Source organism: Schistocerca piceifrons, chromosome 4 (genome assembly GCF_021461385.2).
Source record: "Schistocerca piceifrons isolate TAMUIC-IGC-003096 chromosome 4, iqSchPice1.1, whole genome shotgun sequence".
Taxonomy (NCBI): Eukaryota; Metazoa; Arthropoda; class Insecta; order Orthoptera; family Acrididae; genus Schistocerca; species Schistocerca piceifrons.
The window spans coordinates 288,769,986-288,793,810 of record NC_060141.1 but is presented as its reverse complement, the minus strand read 5'-3'; the positions used below and the strand labels follow the sequence as shown (position 1 = coordinate 288,793,810).

Here is a 23,825-nt window from a genome sequence, read left to right as displayed (position 1 = left end):
TCATCTGGTAGCATATTTTATTATTGGAGTGTTTCATATGTATGGTAGAGTTAACTGACATTAGTACATGTTATTATTATGTATCGCAAATATTACTACATTGTGTATTACCCAACAATGATAAAGCCTATTTCATTGTAAAATGATCATTGGTGATACTCATAGCCATACTTCCCTCACACTATTTGGTACCACAAAATAAACAAATACCAACCCATCATCCTAAGTTTTGGGCAAAACAAAGACAGCTTCACACATTACTACACTAACAAGACACTAGAATCAATTCAAATAACCAACCCACATTATATCTTTCAAATAATTTTGACATATTATAAAAATGAAATTAATCCACACATTATAAGCTCGTATCAATCAGCACCCATACAGTGGCACAGCATTGCTAATATTAAAAGAATTTGGTACATCCTCAAGCAAAATACATATACATATAAATTACAATAAAACACTTCATCATGTGCGCATTACTCACATCACTACCATGGTACATGACCTGCGGTGCACAAAAAATACATGTTTAAACACTAAAAAATTTTAGTACACTAATGCTTCCATGGCTGCAGCACCAATAACGCATTGCTCTTTGTGACCATCTCCACCATTGATGCTACCCAAATTGGGGAACCTCCAATCATTTTTCACTCCTCTTTACATCATCTTAACTCTAGGTCTTAATGTGTAGGACACAATACACATAGACTGCACAGGAGTAGTTCGCTCCACTTGCTGTGCCATCTTTCTTTTCTGCCTCCTCCCCCATTTTTGGGACCAATTGTGGTTATGTTGGTGAAGATTCCAGTGCACCCTGGAAAAGTTAAGTAGACCCAGTATTGGGAATTGTTAAGTAAGATGTTGCAGTTTCATGTTTACCGGCAAGTTGTCTCACTACTGGTACACCTTGATAATGAGTAAAGATTTTTTTCTTCTTTCCCTTCAGGCAGTCGCCCACTGCCCTACAAACTAAGCACTCCATTGTTCCATTCACTTCTATCATTCCACAACTTTCATATTTCCTTTTTTCTCTTGAATCTATCATTCCATAAAGTTTTCACAAAATTCTATACCAATTTTCCATTTTTCCCTACTCTGGGCTTCAATGGTGATGGCATCTTCCAGCCATACACTACTTCACAATGTGATACATCAGTACTCCTATTAGCCTTGGAATTATACACTGCCACAGTCTAAGATAACAGCATATCCCTGTCATTCTGATGTTTGTGACACAATGATTCTACTCCTTACCTGTTGTGTGGTGCACTCATTCCATCATCCCATTCGCTTGTGAGTGTAATGCACTTGGTCTTAATTTATAAACTTGTAATAAGCAACAAAGTTGTTTCATTAAATCCAGCATGAAGTTAGTGCCTTGCTCTCTAAACAGTCTCTCTGGAGTACCAAACAGACATAATCAATTACTGACCATGGCTTGAGTCACTGTGTTGGCTTGCTGATTCAGAATAGCCATTATTTCTATGTAGCGTGAAAAGTGATCTATTATTGTTTATACTTAATGATTCTCTGTTGGCATTTGCCCAAAACAACTAATATATCCAAACTAATCATCTCTTTTGGTTTACTGGTCTCCAGTTACCTTTGCAGTCGAAAATTCTGATGACTCAATTCAGCTCATTGGGCTTACGGTACACACTTCTTCACATACTATACTATGTCTGGCTTACACATTCACTGCCAATATTGTTTGGCTGTAAATCACTCTGTAGTTACTTGAAAGTCACTCGGGCATACAGCCAGATTAATTTATCATTGTAGAAGAAATTTTTTATGGTGTAATGTGCCATCATCATTAGGTTACTCCTGCTGACTGACATCCTGAACCAGAGGATGCAGTACATATACCACTCATTCTCCCCCTCCACTGATGCCATGTATGGACTGCACGATGTTGTGGAGGTAGCTCATGCTTGGGATTTGAGAGGCAGTCCTCAGTCAGCACTCCACCTTCACCATGTTTGGTGTTCTGTTTCTGCTGCATTTGCAGAATTTTGAAGTATTAGGGCCAACGCTTGACTAGGTTAAATCCACCATCCTTGCTGATTAAGTTTTTGTGTAGCCAGATTTCGATAGTCTCCTTGTATACACAGTTCCAACAGTGGGATGCATTTTGCAGAATTTTTGTGTCTTTGCGTTTCATTTTGCGGTTGGTTTCAAGGCAGGTTTCAGCAATTGCTGATTTTGTAGGCTGCTGGAGGTCAGTGTGAAATCTGTGTGAATAGTTTGTCTGACATATGCTTTTCCACACTTGCATGATATATAATATACTCCAGATTTCCAGAGTCCCAAATCATCTTTTACTGTTCTGTAGTCTTTTGTTTGAAGGCACATTGAATTTGGCACTTGCTATATCTGTTTATCTGGCACATGTCCAGTTCAGGTTTTAGGCTTTCTTCATTGGAGTTCACACGAGCTCTGTGGATCAGCATGTTTAGCACTCCTTCCCTCTGTGACAGGTGAGGACAGGTAAGGGCATGAAGGTACTGGTTCACACCAGAACTTCCAAAAATGGCAGCTGACCATTTTGCTCCACCTCCACGGTGAATCGAATCAAGTAGTGAGTACAGTAGGAGCACCAATGTACCAGCTTGTGAAACACTTTACATTAGTTTTGAGTCTGTTGGTTGGTAAATGTGAGCACCACATCAAGAACTCGGATTAGTTCATGCAACATTTACAGGAACTCAGAATGGCCAGCTCAGATCTCATGGTCAGTTTCAGTGTTGTGTCACTTTTCACCAGAGTTTCACTCAAGGAGTCCTGGAGCTTACTGAGAAGAAATTTGGATCTTTGTTCACCAAACTTTTCAATTTTGTGCTTATGTCCAGATATTTTCTTTTTGATAGACATTACTATGAACAGACTGATGGTGGGTAGTAGTGGGTAGTCCTCCGTCACCTGTGGTGGCCAGTACGTACTTGGAAGACAAGGTACTAAACTCAGCACCATTAAAACTGATCATCTTTTACAGATATGTTGATGATATGTTCATCATTTGGCCTCACAGGAAAGATGAACTTCTATCCACAATCAAATTCAGCTCACCATGGAGCCAGAGCAAAATGGTCAGCTGCCATTCTTGGATGTTCTGCTACCAAGAAAACTGAACAGAACACTCAACTACACCGTATATTGGAAGAAAACTCACATGGAACAGTACCTTCATGTCTCTAGCTGTCATCACCCACCGGAGAGGGAAGGAGTGCTAAACAAACTGAACCACAGAGCTCATGTGATCTCCAATGAAGAAAGCCTAAAACCTGAACTGGACCACCTCAGGAACACATTCCAGAAAAACAGCTGTAGTGACCATCAAATTGAAAGCGCCTTCAAATAAGAGACCACATCACAGCCAACACTCAATAAAGACCAATTGAAGAAGATAATCTACATTCGATACGCGAGCAAAGTATCTGGTAAAATTGGTTGAATTTTACAAGACAAAATATCAAATGGGTGAACCACCTGCTGGCAAAGACCAAACCCATTTTAGGGACAGTAAAAAATGATCTGGGACTCTGAAAATCTGGAGTGTATCACAAGCCAAGCAAGTATGGGAAAGCACATGTCAGACAAACCATTCACACAAATTACGAAAAGTGCATAGAACAGCACACTGAACTCCAGCAACCCACAAAATTAGCAATTGCTGAACATTGCCTTGAAACCAATCACAAAATGAAATATGAAGACACCAAAATTCTGCTAAACATATCCCACTATTGGGATTGTGTGTACAAGGTGGCTACTGAATTTTGGCTACATGAGAACCACGTTAACAACAACAATAGATTTCAGTTTAGTCAAGCAAGGGATCCAGCACTGAAAATCTCCAAATGCAGTGGAAACAGAACACTGAGTACAGAAAAGGCAGAGTGCAGACTGAGGTCTGCCACTCAAATCCTGAGCAGGAGCTACACCAGCACTGCTGCCTGCACATCACGCGATCCATATGTGGGTTCAGTGGAAGGGGGAGATGACCAGTATATATACCGTACCCGAGGGTCCAGGCTGTCAGTCAGCAGGAGTAGCCTGATGATGATGGTATGTTACATTGTTGAATATTTGTTCTACAATGATCAATCAATCCGGCTACACACCCATGAGATTTGTTTTAAGCAGCATGTTCAGCGGGAAATCCTACGAATACACATTCTATGGTTCTTCATGCTCGATGTTCTCCTAATATATGATTGTGCAACTGTTTCAATAATTCATCCCACAACACAGTTGGTACAACACAAGGCTTATATAGCACTCTGTTGTGCGTACAATGAATTGTGGTTGTACTGCTTGCACTTTGTGCCACTCTGCAGTGGTGGTACCTACCCACAGCAATACATTCATCTTCCGACTTTGACCATCATACATTACACCATACACAAGATTCAGTATTTCATCTCCTTCATACAGTAACTCTTTTCCACTCTATTTAGCTGATAGGAAGCATAGGTAGATGACTGTTCTGCTCCATCAGCTTCTTGACTCAATACATTTTGTCAACATTTCTCTCAATTTATTGAATGCATCTACTTCTTCGTATGACCAGTGAAATTTCACTTATTTCTTCAGTTCTGGTACAAACTTTTGATAATAATTCACTAGGCCTAAAAGAGTTTGCAATCTCTCCTCCATACGCAGTGTCAGAAGATCCTATACTGCTTTTAGTGAGTTCATTCAGACTCCCTCATAGTTAGTCGTATGCACTGAATACTGGACTTCCTGTAGTGTAAAGTGATATTTCTCTACACCAAGTGTTAGGTACATGGCACGCAACCACTGAAACACCTCCCTTTTGTCATAACACATGCTCTTTGCTCTTTCATGTCCTCCGTAAAGACAGTTATGTCATCCAGATATATCCCACAGTGTGTTGGCTTTAATCCTCACAAAACTGTGTTTCACGAATGCTGAAATGTGGCTGGCATGTTCTTTAATCTGCATGGCATACATCGATATTGATAATGTCCTGATGGAAGTGTAAATGTTATTTTTGGCTAGTCTTCTGAAGATACTTCTAGCTGATGATGAGTCACTCCACAGATTCATCACATACAAATACCTGCACTGCCCCAGATTATCCAAAGTTTCTGTTATTCAGATAAATGCCTGTAACCATGCACCTATTAAGATATCTATCATCACAACAATACAGGTATTTTTTTGTGCCATCCATACTCTTCTTCAGACTGATCACCCTTGGTATCCTATAAAGTCTGGTATTTTCCCCATTAACACAATCTCATAATTGCAGATTAAGGAACTCTTCCAGCATCATTTGCAAATGGTGGGATATTCTGTACAGTTTACGACACACAGGCAGTTCATTCCCATGTGGGATTCTACGCTCTGTTACCAGGGATCACTAGCAAATATCCATGAGAATCAAACACATCCATAAATTTTAATAACTACCGATTCATTTCTAACTTTTTCATTCCTTCCAAGTATTTGAACTTTTCCCATAATTCAGTTAAATTTGTGGCTAGCTTATGCATAGGGTCCAAATCATCTTCTTCTAAAACCTACAAACTGACAACTGTTAACTCTCCAGACAACATGTCCATGAACCCAAAGTTTAAAAGATCGAAGGAAGACACTGAATCAATTCTGGGGCATGCTGGTAGATTTGTTAGTAGAAGGTTCACCCAACATTTGAGTGTTACAGAGATGCTTCAAGAACTCAGGTAGGAATCCGTGAGAGGAAAGAAGTGTTCTTATCCTGAAACACTACTGATGCAATTTATAGTATTCACACAACTTTCAGGACAGACAACTGCAGCTGGCTGCAGAATAATCTACTGCCACCAAAGTACATTGCGTCTAAAGAACATGAAGACATAAGGGAAATTGAGGTTTGTATGAAGGCATACAGAAAGTGATTTTTTCCCTTGCTCAATTTGTGAATAGAAAAGGAAAGGAAATGATTAGTAGTGGTACACCACACAGTGGCTTGCAAAGTATGCACAGTCTCCCAGCAGGAATGGTCAATATTCAGAGATATGAGAGGAATGATCGATATGCCCTATACTGAATAGTTCTGAGACAGAACACATTTAATGTACATCAGTGAAATGTATTAATGGAAGAAAATGATGATTGTCATTTAACCAGGACAAAATTCAAGTTATGTGATATTTTTGTCAATGTGAAGATCCTGGGCACACAAATTTTCAGCATGTAATGTTCACTATACACATGTTTGTGGGGCACTGATAATGCAGAAAGTCACCATATGCAAGTAGTAAGACTACAGTGCACCATTTCAACTGTGTGTTGCTGTTCATTCACAGGTTGCTTAACTACATATTCAGAAGAAAAGTGAGAATTTGGAAGAACATCTGTTTCAACACAGTGTGCTTAAAATTCTGGTAAACACTCTATAATACAGAATTCATTGAGCAAACTACACTAATGGTATTCTTTAACAGCAGCAGCAGAGCACTATCATTGTAGAATCCATCTACATACACCGTACTGCCATATTTTTCTTTAGCGTGGATGTGTGTACAAACACAGTCAACCAATGCTTCTCTTTCAAATACTCTAAATCCACCACACTACTTTATTCACAACACACTGTGGACAAATGCACATTTAACGGACTACTTTAGTGGCAGATAAACATCTGAAGCAAAGACCAAACAATACCTCTAGGCAGGAATATCAACAATGTAGGAAAAGACAGATTGCTACTTACTGTAAAGAAGACTTTTATCAAGTTGCAGACAGGCACAACTACAAGACAGTCACATAAATCTTTCAGTCACAGTCTTCATTAGTAACGCGTGTGTGCCACCTCCCCTCCCCGCAGTCTTCATTAGTAACGCGCGTCTGCCGAGAGAGAGAGAGAGAGAGAGAGAGAGAGAGAGAGAGAGAGAGAGAGAGAGAGAGAGAGAGAGATAATGTCAAAGAGACTGGATGGGTAAGACATAGATGGGTGCCTCTAGCTCAAAAACAACTTGATGGTTGGCAGTGAAAACCTCATAACCCCATTTGTCTCTGAAAACCTCAGAATTGCAGTACCCAGTAACACCATTAGCAAACAGAGATTTTAAAGAGCATGTATTTCTCTAATCTGTCAATAACCAATGTCCTACTATATAGTTACACATGTAGCAACTCTACCTGCAACACTTTATATTAATTTTTAAGACCTGTTTTTGGTTCTCCTGTAAAACTTAACATAATGGAGTTTTGAGGTTCTCATTGTCTACCACTGAAATGTACATTAAATGAGTTTGATCCTGAAAACCATTTGGAATATGGCATATGTCTGTATGAAGTTTTTCACTTCAAATGAGCATTCCTGTTCTATCCCCGAATATGGACCATCCCTCATGGGGCACCCTTTATATTTAGATGTGGGTTTACCTGTTTTGTTGGGCAGTATCTCCTCCTGTACAATTCCTCTGTGTGTGTGTGTGTGTGTGTGTGTGTGTGTGTATCACACTCCCGCATATGAAATGTCGTACCCTATCTACTTCATTTCACTTTAATGGCTGTACCACACACTATACATTTACTAGCAAATTATCTCCTGTGCTCATCCACCGTGTTTTTCCTGTATCTTGTGGTACAATAGTGCATGAAATAATCCTTAGTGGCATTACACACCATATAATTGGTTATGTGTGCATCACTCATGAAGCATGTGAAAGTGTGGCACTACCCACAGTTCCTTGATGTTCAGCTAAAAACTTTAACCCCAATTTTGCACAGTAAGCATCATCTAGATGAGGCAAAACTTCTGAGTATATCCGAAAATGTTTTGCCCCATCCCAAAAACACAAAGTCACTGAACTTAGTGAATGCACATCACTTCCACCCATCTCACATAACGTATATCATGGTGGACCCAATTCCCTCCCCCCCCCCCCCTCCCATTAGATTCAAATTTACCACCGACACCTACAAAGCTGTGTCTAACAAAAACTTACAACCTCTTCCATTCACTAAGCCATGTAAGCAAAATTCCAGCCCTGCACATTTTAATTGTGCTTGTATTTACTGGGAATGCCACTCAGCAACACTGCCATTTAACAGTGGGTTACTACACCCATCCCATAACCCCGTCATGTATCATATCAGGTTTCTGTCTGCAGTCCCATTCCCAACGGCCAGCTTGCCCACGTTTCTTACACTATGGCTGACAGCACTCTTGCGATGTGAGGCCTGACTGCAAACAATGGTAACACTTGACTTACACAAAGAAATTCCCCTTTTATTGCACACTGGTCACTATCTAGTTCTTCCAAGTGGTGTTTCACTTCCTATAGCTTCAGTGATTTTTTTGAGAATGTCTGTGTTTCATATTCTTGATAAATTGGGTGACAACTCAGACAAAAATGCATCCAAAGCTCACCATCCTACCTCTTGCAGCAGGATACTATTGGTATCATTGCTCATTATCAGCTCATATGCATTGACATTTAGCTTCCTAATCCTGTTCACAAAATTTTCAGTAGACACACTGTTTTTACAATACAGTATTCAATTGTTTCTTGTAATACCTGCGGCCATTCTTTCTCCTTTGTTACTGTAACAAGACTGCCACCACAATATCAAATGTCTGAGAATTCCTCAACTCCTCCTGATACAACACACCCATTTTAGCACCTGCCACCAAACTTAACTTGGCCATATGCAACAGCTGCTCTTCCGACCAACTCCAACCTTAACGGTTGTTAATAAGTTGTCAGTGAACACTAATGCATCCTCAAATGGCTCTGAGCACTATGGGACTTAACTTCTGAGGTCATTAGTCCTCTAGAACTTAAAACTACTTAAACCTAACTAACCTAAAGACATCACACACATCCACGCCCGAGGCAGGATTCGAACCCTGCGGCCGTAGTGGCCACACGATTCCAGACTGTAGCGCCTAGAACCACTCGGTCACACCAGCCGACAATGCATCCTCCCCTTCGTTAACCAGGAAAAGAGTAATTAGGTTAGTGCTAAGAGCATCTAGGATGGGTACTGACATAATGGATGAGGAGTCAGCCTCTGTTACTGCATCTAGATGCTTACATAATTCTGTATTGCCTTCCAGCATTTGTATGATCTGTTTTAACAACGTCTGAACTGTCTCTGCAGTGGTAACCTCCTCCACCCCTGGTTTGTCCATTGCAAAGCCTGTGATCATAATTGACCTATATTACAGTCACATTTTGTGACATTAAAAACCTCTAATTCTTATGTCTGAGTGTTTAGCATGGACGTTCTCTACATTTCCTGATATAATGCCCAAGCCTATACACTTAAAACTAATCACCGTAGATGACTAGGCACATGCAATACTGTGCCCAACAAGTTACACTGTATCTATCTAACTGGGTGCAAACCACCAACTATGCCCACTAAAAGCATTGACTAACCCCCTTTAAACAGTTAAAATTTCCATCCAACTTTCCAATTCAGGCAATTAAACATGGCATGATCAACCCAACGGTACGACAAAAATAGTTTACTTCCATTCACCACACCGAAATGGAGCTGCAGGTCATTTCTTTGTGATGTCATTCATTGTTGCTGGCCCTTTTGACACTAAATGCACTAACATTAGTGATGCTGACACCAGTATTAACCATAAAAGGTCGCATCTGTTGCAGAATGTCATGTGCAGGATCTGTGGATTGCATACTACTACCACCACCACCACCACCACCACCACCACCACACGAGATCAAAGTCAATGTCGGTGTCGGTATCCTAGTGGTTTGTCATGTCATGGAGACAGTAGCACGTTACCTCAGCAGCATACATGGTCCCACAAGTATGCACCAAGAAGTGGGTTACTCCACAGCACAACAGTATTGGCTGGAGCAAGGATGGTGTCAGCATTGAAGTCGAAAAGCTTCACTTCACTGGAATGCTGGCAGTTCTCAACAGTTAAGCAGGAACACAGGTGCCCAGTGTGGAACCAAGTACTCTCTGAGCATCAGATGATGACACCCTGGATGTGACCTCCACTTGGCAGCACTGGTCCCGAGACCCAGAACCATCAGGTCTAGCTGCCAGCTCAGAGCAACAGCTAGCTGATGATGCCGCTTGGCGAATTTGAAGCTGCTCAGACCAATATTGGACCATCAGCTGGAATAGATACTGTCACACCACTGGGTGCAGTCCAGGAACAAATTAAAGTACAAGAACATGAGCTGTTAATGACTTACTGGTGAACACTTATTGTTGCTCTGGCCAGCTGTGTTGTGGCAGCAGCCTGCCTCAAGTCAGGAAATGAACTTGTGATCTCTTAGGTTTTCTAAGTGTAATTGATTAATGATGTGCTTTCAAGTGTTCAGCTGAGTTTTATGCACAGTATTTCAATGGCCAAATCTGTCATCATCTTCAGATGCTATGAGTTGTGCTGTAATGTGTACTAACTGCCTGGACTCCAACCAAACTGTGAGCTATTGTGAGGCTAGCACTGCTATTTATAGCTTACTGTGAATTTAATTCCCAATACCCACTACACTCTTTGCTGTTCTTTTGGTTTCAGTTTCTAAAGAAGAGGGAAGATTGGGTTTAACAACTCATTGTCAACGAGGTCATTAGAAACAGAGCACTAGCTCAGGTTGTGTCAAGGATGTGGAAGGAAAGGAACCATCCCGACATTTGCCTGGAGTGATTTAGGGAAATCATAGAAAACCTGATTTGGATGGCCAGACGCAGATCTGAACCAAAACAAACACAGTACTTTCAGCACTAGTTGATGTGATAATGGGTGATATCTCAATAAATTTTGTACCACAACAAAATCTTGCTGTAACTGAAACCTTCATTCCTGCTTCAGCCTTTTTTTCACTTTTTTATCTTGATAGACTCAGCAATTACCCTAATCCAAAAGCTTAGAGCATGCACCAAGATGCTGGTCTCATTGGGTTTCATTTCATCAATGGACATAGGGGTTGTCAGGATCTGATTCTGCAATAAACGGCAGCATGGGACTAACAATAGTTCAGTCTGGTCGGAGCCGAACTCACAGCAACTGAAGGCGATGATGGGGTTGGTCATCAAAATACTGTACAGAGCCTGATAAATAAATCAGGTAGTCAAACTGACTATTTTCAATTTCAATCCATTTGTAATGTCATTTTTTTTAGCTAATACAGAAATAAGTCACAAAATTTCGCAAGTTATACTGCAGAATTTACAGACCTACAACTATACTCACTGATCATTGTTTGACCACTTAACATTTTGTTACACAGCTGTGTAACCTGATAGTACTGCTAATGCCCTGTTATGCTACATGTGACGTAGCAATGTGTGCTGAAGCTTGTAAGTTGATTATTGGATCTCACTATAGCTGGAGTGCTTGGTTGAGTGCAAGTTGTGTTACAGATATTGAAACATTGCTCTGAAGCTGTCAAGCAAAAAAGTAACTGAATATTTTGAATATCTGCACTTAGTTTCAGAACAGCAGACTGAACACAGTGAAACTGAAAGAGAAGGTGAAACAAGTAGGTATTCCAGACTGTGGTGACTCAAGTGGAAGTAGTTGTGATGTTACCACGAATGTTGTGACATTGACTGTTATAGCAGCAACTATTCCTTCAAAATCAGTAAATCACTGAAGGAGGGATGACAATACAGCAGACGAAAACTTTTTTGTGCGTCATCTGGAATACAGAAATAATGGTGCATGATGAGGTTTTTAGGTAGTATCTGGAACTTGGGTTTCAAATTTTGATTAGCAGTTGATGTACGAAACAATGTCTATTCAGCAGCTTACAAACCTGGGGAAACATGAACAACAACCAGGTACTCAAAACCTGTCTGAAACTGTTATTTCAACATTTATGCACTGTACCTTAGAAATGGAAGGAATTTAACATCAGATAATATTTTTCACATTTTTCCAATATTGGAGAGTACAATATAAGCCAAGCACAGCTAGTGAACTATTTACAAAGAGATATCAATAAAAATGTCAAATGCACCAATATATGAAACAACTGCAATGAAGCAAAGAGAGAAGACTAGAAGAATACAAATGTTCTCACTCTGCACACACCACTCAGGTGTAGAAATAAGGAATGATTCAGAACATGTTGGGTAAGCTATAGAATTCTGTTGTACAATAAAACACAGATTGAATATACTGGACAAAATACCTAGAAAATAGTGAACGAAAACTACAGCACTGAAATTGGCCAGTATGGGTATTTTACAATAAATTGGACGTTGCCGTAGTAGGTGTATGGAATCTTCACAGAGTGGTTACAAAGAAAAATATCACCTGTAAGCAGTTAATGCAGGATCCCTGCTAAGAACCAATGCATGAACATAGGTGCCAAAAGGAGTTTCCTACTATCACGAATGGGTGAGATAATGAACCAGTGAGCAAGAAAGACTGATGGTGGTGTAATGAGTCCAAATGCAAGAAAAAGGAGATTGATGTATGTGACACCATTAAGAAACCTGTGTGCATAAAATGTACCAGGTATCTCTGCGATACATTGTTGGTACTCAGGTCTTTGATAACGAAACACATTTTTACTTTGTATTGTAAACTCATAAAGAAAAGTGATCAACTGCAAATGAAACTGCTGTACTAAGTTTGAATATTATTTTCATAGACAAAGATTTCCTCTGAAAACTATGTGTTAAAACTGAAAAAAATGTTAGTTCTACCAATGCAGTCCATTCAAGTGCTGTCCCAGTTTTACACATACGAAAAGTGTACAAAGTCTATGTATGAACTGCGTAATAAGTATATAAAGCATTCTAATGTCAACTAGCTGTTTACCAAAGAGCCAGTGGAGACGGCAGTATTTAAAAAAATAAAATAATTTGCAAATCGAAACAGGATTATAGCAAATACCATTAGATTACTCTTTACTACATTACTTAAATCTCCCAGGTATATTCACACCTGATTAACTCAGTACTTCTCCCGAGCCAATGCCATTATTAGAAGCAATTTTATGATCACAAGCAGTCTGTGAAACCTTAATGAAGTTAAAAAATAATAAAAAATAAAATTAAAAATTTTAAAAAAAAATAAAAAAAAACAATGAAAAAAAGAGAAAATCAATGTCAGGGAAATACAATTTTTAAAAAAAGGAATATTAGTGAACTGCAAAGTCACTACAAATTTTGAACAGTGAACAAGGTGAAGTCATTTGTTTGTGAGGGAAAAAAAGGGTAGATTACCCTCATCACTTTACTGCTTATCAGCAGGAAGAACAATGTTTCCATATCAAAGGAGTATGTTACAGTTCTATTCCTTGGTCAAAATGTAGTGTGGTAGTGGTAAACAGTTTTCAAAACTATCAAGGTTGGTAATTGTTGTGTCAAAAAATATCCAGTAACATCTAAGACAAATGTGACACCATTTTGATGTCACATACTGCATCAAAGATGGAAAGAGCCATCTACTGACAATCAAGATCATTTGATTCACAACACATGGTGAATGTGACATTCAAGACAATACCATTTCGTCTCAGAGTGAACTGGAGGTCACATAGTGTAAGTTCTGCATTCACAAGGACAGGGTTGTGGATGAGGGTGAGGTTGAATTGTGCGAGAATTATTTGAAAACTTGCTGAAAATGTTTACTAACTATTTTTTCTTGTTCAACTCCATCACCCCTGTTAGTGAGATATCTTGCTGATTTGCGACCAAGAAAAGCTCAAGCCAGCGAGCATTTAATCCAGTCACATATATTCAACAGGATTGATTGTGTCTCAACAATGTAAGTTTATTTTTGGAAACTCTCAAAATTAGCTTCAAAAGTTGATCTATAATTAGAAACATTAGGTTGCCATACTTGCATGTGAATTAAAGCAGCAGCTCATTGTATCTTCAGTTGGTACACTCACTGCAATTTTTGAAACCATTGGTACCTTCCACTTCTTTGAAAAGTAAGGACCTGCCCGCTTCATTATTTACACGTTTATTACCAAAAGTATTAATACTTAACAATAGGCTCCCTGAGTAATAAATAGTTAGAATGGTTCTGTAATATACACTATGTGATCAAAAGTATCCGGACACCCCCAAAAACACACGTTTTTCATATTACGTGCACTGTGCTGCCACCTACTGTCAGCTACTCCGTATCAGCAACCTCAGTAGTCATTATACATCATGAGAGAGAGCAGAATGGGGTGATCCGCAGAACTCACGGACTTCAAATGTGGTCATGGGATTGGGTGTCACTTGTGTCATAAATCCTGTACGCAAGATTTCCACAGTCCTAAACATCCCTAGGTCCACTGTTTCAGATGTGATAGAGAAGTGGATATGTGAAGGGACAAGTACAGCACAAAAGCATACAGGCCAACCTCATCTCTTGCCTGACAAGAGACTGCCGACAGTTGAAGAGGGTCGTAATGTGCAATAGGCAGACATCTATCCAGGTCATCACACACGAATTCCAAACTGCATTAGGATCCTCTGCAAGTACTATGACAGGTAGGCGAGACGTGAGAAAACTTGGATTTCATGGTCGAGCGGCTGCTCATAAGCCACTCACACACCGGTAAATACCAAACGACATCTCTCTTGGTGTAAGGAGCGTAAACATTGGACAATAGAACAGTAGAAAAATGTTGTGTCGAGTGACGAACCACGGTACACAATGTGGCGATCCGATGGCAAGGTGTGGGTATGGTAAATGCCCAGTGAACGTCATCTGCCAGCATGAGTAGTGCCAAAAGTAAAATTCGGAGGCTGTGGTGTTGTGTTTTTCGTAGAGGGGGCTTGCACACCTTCTTGTTTTGTGAGGCACTATCACAGCACATGCCTACATTGATGTTTTAAGCACCTTCATGCTTCCCACTGTTGAAGAGCAATTCGTGGACAGTGATTGCATTTTTCAACACGATTGAGCACCTGTTCATAATGCACAGCCTATGATGGGATAGTTACATGACAATAACATCTCTGTAATGGCCTAAGGGCCTGCACGGACTCCTGCCTTGAATCCTATAGAACACGTTTCGGGTGTTTTGGAATGCCAACGTCACGCCGGGCCTCACCGACTGACATAGGTACCTCTCCTCGGTGCAGCACTCCGTGAAGAATGGGCTGCCATTCTCCAAGAAACATTCTAGCACCTGATTGAATGTATGCCTGCGAGAGTGGAAGCTGTCATCAAGGCTAAGGGTGGGCCAACACCATATTGAATTCCAGCATTACCGATGGAGGGCACCACGAACTTTTAAGTCATTTTCAGCTAGGTGTCCGGATACTTTTGATCACATAGTGTATGTTCTAATTTGTGCAGAACATTGCACATCACTTCTAGAATAATCAACTTCTTCCTTTGCACTTAAAAGTAACAAACAACAAGAAAAAAAAACAGCAGCAGCAATATTCATGTCTGTATTGATACCACAATACATTTCATCTGCATACGTACATATGAAGAATTCTTGTTTGGAAGACTAAGTTACCTTTGGACTCATCTTCAACTGTGTCAGTCTTTTCTTAATGGTAGTTTGTTTTTTCAGACGTCAACATGTTTGAAAATTTGTTCTCATTTGTGTGTTTCATACTTAATTTATAAGTTATTGGCAATGACAACTCATTCCTTAGAGTGAGCATTGTTGTAAGTACTGAAGACCAAATATTACACAACATACTTTTATTAAATTAAGAAGTTACAGAATGTTTAAGGAACACAACGAATTTTTTTAAATCATTAATTATTGTTCAGTTGCATTAACCACATGCTGTTGAAAGAAATACTGATGTGAAGGTAGGGTAAACAATGAAGATTCTTTAAATCCACCCCTAAAAAAAAAATTAAAAATGCAAATTTCATTGATGATTGTGAATTTCTACTCAACTTTTTTTTAATGAGATACTGATGTATACTTAAAGTCCTGAACCTGCAGATATTGAATATGACATTCATTGGGTAAAGTGATATCTGCTGCTAAGCCTTGAAAATCTTGTACCAAGTTTCAGTGAAAAATTTAAAGTAGTTATGGAATCTGGTAGAAAAATTTATTAAACATAACATTTTCCAAAAATTCAAAATATAAAGTAGCTAACTAAAGTACAACACTTTCAACAGGTGGGCATGGAGTACCACCCCCACCCCTCCCAACACAGAGGGTTAACCACTGACACAACATATCCTGACATTTAATTGTAACATATTGTACCAACAGTGATGCACTTCTGAGAGATCCTCAACACACCTGGTGTTTTGAAACGGCACACACTCATAGGATGCAAGTTACAATGTAAAACCCATCAAATACAAGAATCAACTAATAATGGCAGAATCCAATTTGGCATCTCCCAAATTATCACTAACACTGATACACACTTCTTGCCATCTTTGATACTGCTTATTATGTCAAAATGACACATTCGCCTCCAGTGTTGTGAACTAAGTGTTACCATAAAATATTGTATCCATGAACAGCAAATACAGGGTATGTAAAAGTGACTTAATTGTAAATACACCTACTTAACACATAGTAAAGGTGTCAGAAGATATTAAGTATACAGAGAAATTACTATAAAACGAACACAATAACTGACAGTGTTAGTCACAGGATGCAGTAACAGAGGACTTCGAAGAGAGTCCAGCTGTCTTCAGTGCCATGTATTTCAAAATGTAGTAAAGGAAACTCTACTCCATTACAGCGACAAACATTCTCAAAACTCAGAACTTACATCTATTGAATTTGTAGTTGCCAGAAAAAAACACTTTTGACATTGTGAACAGAAGACTATATGAAAGAACATCTTCATACAAATAGAGCTTGAAATAATAAGTGAAATATGAAATGAAAACTGCATTTCATAGATCTAGCTGCTTATCAGGAAGCACCTGCTATCAGTACTACCGAAAACCTTATAATCTGAAATTAAGGTAGCACTGAACATTGCTAATAGAGTTAACATTACAATGACTTTATGTACATATTCACACCGCATCCCAACTTCAAGAAACTTTGAGTTCCACATCCTTATAACAAAAATATTTAAAAGCAGTTAATACCACATTATGATGTCATTAACATCTATCTACATATACAAGAAGTTGATCTGCAAACGCACCGCAAAATATAAACTGCTGCAATGCTAACAAGTTTTCAAAAACTATATTCTAGGACAAGAGAAGGTGTTACATGTCAGATAGTGACTAGAATATGTAAAGACAAATAAAGTTGAATGGCACTGTCAGATGGAAGACTCTCAAGGGAAAGTTCAGCCAACTGTTTCTCTGTCTTTCACCTAAATTAATATTTTTCCTTCAGTAAGTGCAAGGATAGTGTACTTAAGCGAATCAGATAAATGTAGGTGACATCAGTGCATGCAGTCTGGTGTCGTGTTTATGCTGGATTATGATGGGAGGAAAAGGGTGAAATCTGAGCTAGCAGATTGGTTACTCCTCTCAAATAGCACCAATGTGACTACCATTGGCGTAGCGTGGTTGGAAAGGTTGGGGAGACTCTGCAGTTATTATAGGGAGCAAAATAGTACAATAAACAATAATTTAAACAAATGAAACAAAACACATCAAAAAAACAACAACAACAACTAATACTACTACTACTACAACTACTACTACCACTACCACCACAACAAATAATAATAATAGTAATAATAATAATAAATAATAACTAACTTGTTCAAGAAACAATGACAAATTGGTAGAACTCCAGCAGCAAGAGAAGAAGCACTTACATTTTCTTGTACACAAGTGCAATGGGCCTGTCTTTTCATTCCAAGAATAAGTCTAACTCAGTTTACAAATATCTGATCACTGGATAGCTCTCCAAGTAGTAACTTTTCTATTGCTAATGTGCTCAAACACAACAGCCGGATGTTGGACATTGAATTCCTTAAATAATTCTTCATTCATTTAAGAGTACTCATGCTTTGTTCACTGCTTGCTGAAGTTGTGGGTAGGGTCAAAACTAAACGCAGGAACTTCGTTGTTTCTTCATAAATGGAATCTAAATCATTGTTGACAATGTACTTTAAGAGGATTCTTGGAGATATCGCATAAGTTACACAGTTAATTTTCAACTCGTTCTTGTTTGAAAAAAAAGGATACTGTTCTACTAATTTAAGCAGTTTCAACTTTGGGAATTCTTTTTGATAGTTCAAGAAACACTTTTCGTCCAAAAGTTCAACAAACTGAATTTGGGGAAAGTCTTGAAACCTTCTTTCCATCTGAACAATTTGCAAATCCAGTATCTCGTAAGTTAGTGACCTGAGAGATGTCTTTTGACTGTCACAGAATGATAAGTTGCCATTCAAACACAAGTTGCATTTAATGCATTCATCAACGAATGTTTCCGTTCTTAATTGTCATAAGTTTCTCAAAACAGTTCTTATTTCATCGTGGCAAGCAGTTATACTGACAGATTTTCACTGAATAACATTAAAGAGATGGTCAACATAAACAAAGCACCCTCTGTAGAAGCAAAGCAAGTAGACAAACGTAGGATCATCCATCCGTCGTTTCATTCCCAAAGCACAGCTCAAAGATTCTGGGTCCCACTGAAAATCTGTATCATCAAATATATAATTAAAAACACTATACAGTCCTGAGAAATGACCAGATGTTAAAACTGACCTGGAACGAAAGTTCCGGCGAGTGTTGCTTGCATGTTGCAGTTTAAATCCTGTCTCAGTTAGCAATACAGTTCGTTTCGTTGATTTGCTGAAAAACGAATGGAATGCAATAAGATCACTTACAAACATGCGTACTTGTATGATTTTGGAGGCATGTAACAGTACCACATTCAGTTGGTGTGCATAACAATGAAGAAACAGCGCATAGGGACAGAACTGCTTCACCAATTGTTGTAGTCCTCTTCCTCTGCCCGCCATTACTGAAGCGCCATCATATGTTTGACTAACCACTTTTCCTTCCACATTCCATTCTTTCAATACTGCATGAACAATGTTTGTCAAACCTTCAGCAGATTTATCTCCAGAAACATCGTAAAATCAAACGAATCTTTCCTCAATTTTTGTCTACAATACAGTACCTGAATATTATACTCATTTGACTCTTACATGATACGTCTAACATTTCATCAGCCTGAATCGAAATGAAATTGCAGTTCTGAATTTCAGATTTTATTTTCTCATTAAGTGTTATCATTTCTATTACATCATTCTGTATATCTGAAGACGTCCCTTTAAAGGTTGAAGATGATGACAGATGGTCTCGGATTAACTGCTCTCCTTGAGCTAGTAAATCAAACAATTCCAAATAGTTAGCTTTGTTGCTGGAGGATTGGTCTTCTCGATGGCCGCAAAAGGCTAGTTCTTGTTTATAAAGAAATACAATTGCCTGAATAAGACGAGCCAGTGCTCTCCTGCTGGATGCAGCTTGTTGGTTGTATTTTATTGCTGTCAGACGAGCGGCTTCAGAAACGGTGTGCTCAGTTCTACTTTTGCCCAATAACTGTAATAATTCTTTGTTCTGCAGGTGACGTTTTGATGTCTGATATTTTTGTGCTTTCCTGTCCAAGTTCTTTATCGTACAAATGCCCTCATTGCATCATTCCTTTTCACCACCAAACAGAAGACATATATAACAATATAACATGTAATTAACTGCATTCACAGTCAGCCAAGCATACTTTTCGTACCAGGCTGTCTGAAAAGTGTGTTTTTGTTTGGCTTCACTTATAACTGCACTGAGTATAGGAGTAGGTCGTTTGTCCTTCAATTCGCACTTTTTTTACATACGTTAATGTAGAAAAAGGCATTTTTAATAAAAATTCTATAAGGTGTACAGTTGCTGGCTCACTCACGTTGGCGACAACGAAAATATGCACTAAAATCACCCAAGAATGACTATGAACACAAACCGTGTGACTGTTCACTTCCATGTTAAAAGCCAGCATAGAAGCGGCAGAGACTAGTCTCGATACCTGCTAGCAAGTGCAGCGCACCAGCCTTCACGGAAGAGGGAAAGTGGAGGGGAGCCGAGAATGCTCAGGTGCGCACAGCCAGGTAAGGGAAGGGAGGCAGAGACTGAGAGCAGTCGAGTCTCAAGCAGGCAGATACACCAATACTCACGGTTCGGCAGCACAGGCTACAAAACTGACGTCTTCGCACATTTAGTGCTCTTAGTTGAAAGTTGTTTATATTTTTATTATGAATTAACTATTGCATCTTTTTTAAGCACGAATACAGGGGAGACTAAATCTCAAAGTCTCCCCTGAGGCTACGCCACTGGTGACCACTGAGCCTAACATTCGCATCCAATGAACTTGCTACCATTAACAGCACCACAAGCCCCCATTTCATGAGAGACTGTGGAGAGATTTGGAATTTAATTCAGTGCCCTGATGCAAAAACTGCTGCTCATAAACTTTGTGATACCAGTCCTCTCCTTTGCCATTTAGGCAAAGGGAAAGCAGCCGATAGCATGTGGCATACCCAAACAGTTCTCCATTCAAGTACCAGCCACATCCAATGATGCTTAACTTCGCTGACCTCACAAGGCCCAGAGTATTCAACAATGCAAAGCTGTTGGATATTAAGAATACAAATAAATCCCACATCATCATCCTGCCCCTACCCTTACCCTTTTATTACTCATTTTTGCCTGAGGGGAGCATACGGTTCCCGTAAAACCCAAGGTAATCCTCTGTTCCATATGATGCTCTTAAATTGACAGCCACAGGTCACCGTCTTCCACACACACCTTCTATGGCCCACAGAGCTACAATGTAATGTCATTCAAGGGGTAATGTTCTGGGACTGCTTTGTAAATAAACTTAAACCACAATGTTGGTCACCCACACCTGAAACATAAGTTGTGTGTCGCACGAAGTGACTTATCACTGACAGGACAGTGGACTGTCGAGACAGCATAGCAGCGTGGCATTTATAGTAAGTGCGTCACTGATGCAAAACATGATATAGGGTTTACAGTACAGCACAGGACAGAAAAAGGTGCACACCAATAAAGGAACACCTATGAAGTCAAGAGGCAGAAATTATAATGTAATAAAAATATTAATTTGTAGTAGGGAATGTGAAAATACAAAATTACAAACATAAAAAAAGAAAAATTTAATTAGGTTTCAAATGTTTACATGCCCCTTCAACAATCAAGGTTGAAATAAGCTGATTATTCTGTGCAAGTTGCATTTCACAAATACAATTTATTCTGTAAAATTGTCTCAATCCAATTTTCATTATTAAAATCTTGTAGCTTGAGTTTTTAAATGTTTTACAGTTTAATTATAAGAGCAGTTTTGAGTAAATTGATATTTAAATAAAAAACAGCAAAGAATTGCACAGAATTATTTATATATTTGCATATATATATATTCATATAATATATATACTAATTTTTATTGTAATTTCCATAGGTTCTTTACATTGTATCCATATATTTATACCCATACAAATAAAAAATAAAACCATATCTTATAAAAGTAACAACAATAAAAAATTAAGCGTTTCATAACATTTAAAATTTGAACTGTGTGTATTCATAGGAATAGAAGTAAAAAATATGGCTGTTTATAATCCTGCAGAGCTATCACCTCCTGAACTTTAATATGATTACTCAAAGAACTGAAACCACATACAATTTATTTTTTATGACGAAACACTAAACATGGTGAGGTACATGAGAATGTAGACCTCATGTCCAAAACTGATTTTGTCTAGTTAAATAACAAACCCAAATATAAAGACTGTATCTCAAAACTGCAACCAACATGCCAGAAAGTACACTAATTACAGTACTGCAAGATTTAAAACTTTAACATTTTTGAAAGATGCTTTAATAATGCCACATCCAGAAATTTTGCTCGATTTCTCTCAGCCATATTGGAGAAAAAAATTGCACTTAAAACGTCACTGAAAGAATTCTTTACAGCTCTCTGTGACATAGAATACACATGCTCTATAACATACTAATATTTGAACACATTGCAGGTATTCATGCACTAAGCTACTGGCACCCATTTCTGTATTTGTCACTGTGAATCGTTAACCATGACAATTTTCATTTGAATGTGCCAAGTGACTTACTGTTAACATAATTTTGTACTTCACAAAAGTTAATAAAATAACAAAAAATTGGAAAACATGGCAGTAATCTGTATCGTTCAAGTATCAACTAATTTAAACAATTTAAAGTCTTGGCAGTGGTAAATAAGTGGTCATCGTCCAATATCAAATTCAAAATTTTTCATCTTTGTGTTAAAAAATGGAGTTCCTCATTTTTGATTCAATAAATCACTTATTAGCTAAAAAAAGGAATAAGAAAACCATAAAGGTTTGCACAAATCTTACACCTCGCACTGTGCTCTGCCAATGTTCACAATCCATTATTTGTTTATCACTGGTCAAATAAAAAACGTATGACCACTCTTGTGAAAGTTTCGAAGATACACTTATCACTCTGCCAATAAACATTTTAAGCCATGAAGTTAATGCATTTTGCATCACCACACTTTGTTGCATTTTAAATCCTAATCAACAAGGTTTCTCAAAGACCAAGCCTTTTTAAATTGCTACGAAGTGTTTGCCGATTCTTGTTGTCACCACTCCAAGATTTCGATTTGGACCGGAATAATCTTAAATCAGACTCAAATTTTGGATCACGCATTGGTTGATAAGCACGAGGTTCACATAAGTCACTATGGTTTTCGAAGAAGTTTTTATAACCGCCATCCAGCAAATAGATCTCCGGATAATTCAGTGCTGGATAAATGTCTTTATTCCTTGTTCTATCACAGTTGCGCAGAAATCTTGTCCTGTGGGAAAAAAAAAATAGTGAGATTAAAATAATGATTGAACTCTAAGAAAAATACAACACAAACAGGTCAAAATTTTATTTTATATTTAGCAGAATTAGCTCTGGTGTTCAGTTAAAAAATGAACGAGAACTAAAACTTTAAGGGAATAAGTAAAATAATAATAACATAATAATAATACTAATAATAATAATAATTTGCCAGTGATATCTATGTTTCAGGATTTTTGTTTACAGTAGCAGAGCCAAAACATGGAGAAACAAAGAGTAAATGTGATACCAGTGTGAAGAAGAGAACTGGAGGAAGAATTTTAACTGGGGAGGGGGGAGGGATCAGTACTGAAGGCACCTCCTCACACAATAACAGCCTCATTATGCGAAGATGGTAGAGAAACGGAGGAGGAAGCCGTAATACTATTACTTTTCCAGGGTTCTATACCACAAAAACTTACATATGGCTGACTCCATATGTATCTAGAGCATGCATCTCCACAATACACGAATGGTAGCAAACAAACTATACAAATTGAATTTGAGTGGTATACAGAGAGATGGTGGTACAATGAAGTCATCACATATGAGTGAAGTCAAAGCTAAGATAAAATTTGCATCTGGTTAACAAAAATACAGCTCAAGCACAGATGCAAGTACTTCAAAAGTGTGCATACAGAAATTGCCCTTAAATGCAAAATTGGCTATCTGTTCATACAGCACTTCAATAGAGTGACTGCGTAATTAATATGTTTTTCAGCATCAGGAGGAAATTGTGATGCTTCTACTAAGACAGTACACAGAAAGATAGTACTTCCAGTTAAAGTGGGTACCACGCAGACCCACTTACACTCACTCAATTATAAATGCCAAATCACATAAGCTGAGGACACGTCTTTGGTAGACAGAATTCCATTTTTTACCTGTGCGTACATGCCTTGTTACTTAATGTACTGTTGTTGAAAAGTAACAGAGCAACCACGAAAATTTATACAGAAAACTTTACTGCTATTTAGCAGGTATAAATCAGTGAGATACTTCTGAATTCTAATTTCAGACCTGTATTTGGCAAATT

General features: G+C 38.4%; 1 protein-coding gene across 3 annotated transcripts in view; it reads right to left on the bottom strand.

Moving 5' to 3' along the window:
• Nucleotides 1-21,097: 21,097 nt before the first annotated feature.
• The window catches only part of LOC124794782 (M-phase inducer phosphatase-like), a 355,296-nt gene continuing 352,568 nt past the window's right edge, over nucleotides 21,098-23,825 (bottom strand). For 2 of the 3 annotated variants that reach the window (XM_047258420.1, XM_047258419.1), the window contains exon 9: nucleotides 21,103-22,760. In XM_047258420.1, the coding sequence (XP_047114376.1) occupies nucleotides 22,493-22,760 (268 nt within the window). In that variant the 3' untranslated portion in view covers nucleotides 21,103-22,492. Of the gene's footprint in view, nucleotides 22,761-23,825 lie in introns of all 3 variants that reach the window. The other variant, XM_047258418.1, reaches the window with a different exon arrangement.